At 54.7% G+C, this 1,408-nt stretch overlaps 1 protein-coding gene across 1 annotated transcript in view; it reads right to left on the bottom strand.

The window, feature by feature from the left end:
* The window catches only part of CSUI_010983 (pan domain-containing protein), a gene marked incomplete at both ends in the record, with an annotated part of 560 nt that extends 276 nt beyond the window's left edge, over positions 1 to 284 (bottom strand). The window contains 2 exons of the mRNA XM_068071084.1: positions 92 to 126; positions 238 to 284. Of these exons, the coding sequence (XP_067916940.1) occupies positions 92 to 126; positions 238 to 284 (82 nt within the window). The remainder of the gene's footprint in view (positions 1 to 91; positions 127 to 237) is intronic.
* Between the last annotated feature and the right edge of the window lie 1,124 nt (positions 285 to 1,408).

Genomic DNA, 1,408 nt, shown 5'->3' with positions numbered 1-1,408 from the left:
GACCCCAAGAGCACGCAGGACCTTAACGGCACTGGCAGTTCCGGGACACACAAGACCGTGCAGCAGTCGGCACATCTGTGTCATGACTCACGTGTTGTCTGCGCCGTCGCAGCCTCTGCGAGCAACCTGGCGTGAAACACAGCACCCCGGCAACACAGAGCACGTCAAGAGAATCCGGGTCGGCCCCAGTCAGCTTCCCTGTCGGACAACGAAGTCAAGTGTACTACAGAACCTTACCACTTGGAGGAGATAAGGAGAATGCTTAAACTTCCGACCCTCTTCATTTTGAAAAAATTGATGTAAACACGGGCAAGACAGATTTTAGGGGGAGTACGTGATCTGCCGGATGCCCGGCCGCGGTGGACACCAACTGGAGTCCCAATAAAAACTCCGGAGGTCTAGCACTGTGTTACACGGAAAAAACAGATTTGGGCGAGTGAACTGGAACTGAACACTAAAGGCTCGGGAGAGCACTGTCTCCCCCATGCTTCCTCCATTGTGAGGGCTACGCGACACGGGCGAGGAGGCGACCGGAACTGTAACAGGTGCGGCCTGGCGCCTATTGGGAGCCGCCGGTCGCCTGTCCCTGTTTTTTGGCGGCCTTGCAGAGCAGTGTGACAGTTGGGTACTACGTGCTTGCGCATCTGCGCCGTTGAAGCTGCTAGACGGTTGTTTGGGACCGACTTCCCTGCCACACGCACAAGCTAGGGAGCCGGAGAAACTAAGTTTTTTGACCGTCAAGGGATGACGCCGCCAGAGGCCTCGCCTTGCCAGTCCGTAGACAGTTGTCCTGGTGTGTGACGTTGCTCGGACCATTTTACCAGATTTGCGAGGCACGGCAGGACTACCCAGTGTCACCTTTCTCATAGCGGGTGGAATTATGCGGCACTAAGAGAGCCTAAGCGTCCGTTCCCATTGCCGACAAGATGCACTTCCACTGTCGCAGGACTGTCTCCGACCCGCTCACGGGCCTTTTCCCGGGTAACGCAGGACAGGTATTCCCTCGCAATATGAAGAATAACTTGGGTCCTTTGAGCGTGGGTGACATTCCAGCCAGGGACCGTGAAACTCTCTGCAAGTTTCTTGATTGATGGTTAAAGCCATCATGCCGTGCTGGGAAGAGTAGAAAAAGAAGGATGACTCTCAAACTGGCACGTGGAGAACCGGGGACGTCCCTAGTGTGAAAGGTGTGTTCTCTGGGTCTTCAATGGACAGGTGTGCAGCACCGGCACTATGATAGTGTAACCAACTCCAAGGATTGTTCATGCTTTCTGTTTAGGGAGTGTACAGTAGAAAGTCTACAGAGAAACGAGATCGGCCACAGACACTCTTCGATTTTAGTATGTGTCTCCAAAGGCACTCCACGTCGTCACTAGTTGAGCCAGCCCTCAACGGCGTCCGCCGACGG

The sequence above is a fragment of the Cystoisospora suis genome (assembly GCF_002600585.1).
Source record: "Cystoisospora suis strain Wien I chromosome Unknown contig_9150, whole genome shotgun sequence".
NCBI lineage: Eukaryota > Apicomplexa > Conoidasida > Eucoccidiorida > Sarcocystidae > Cystoisospora > Cystoisospora suis.
The sequence above is the reverse complement of the archived record's forward strand: the minus strand, read 5'-3'. Positions and strand labels throughout refer to the sequence as shown.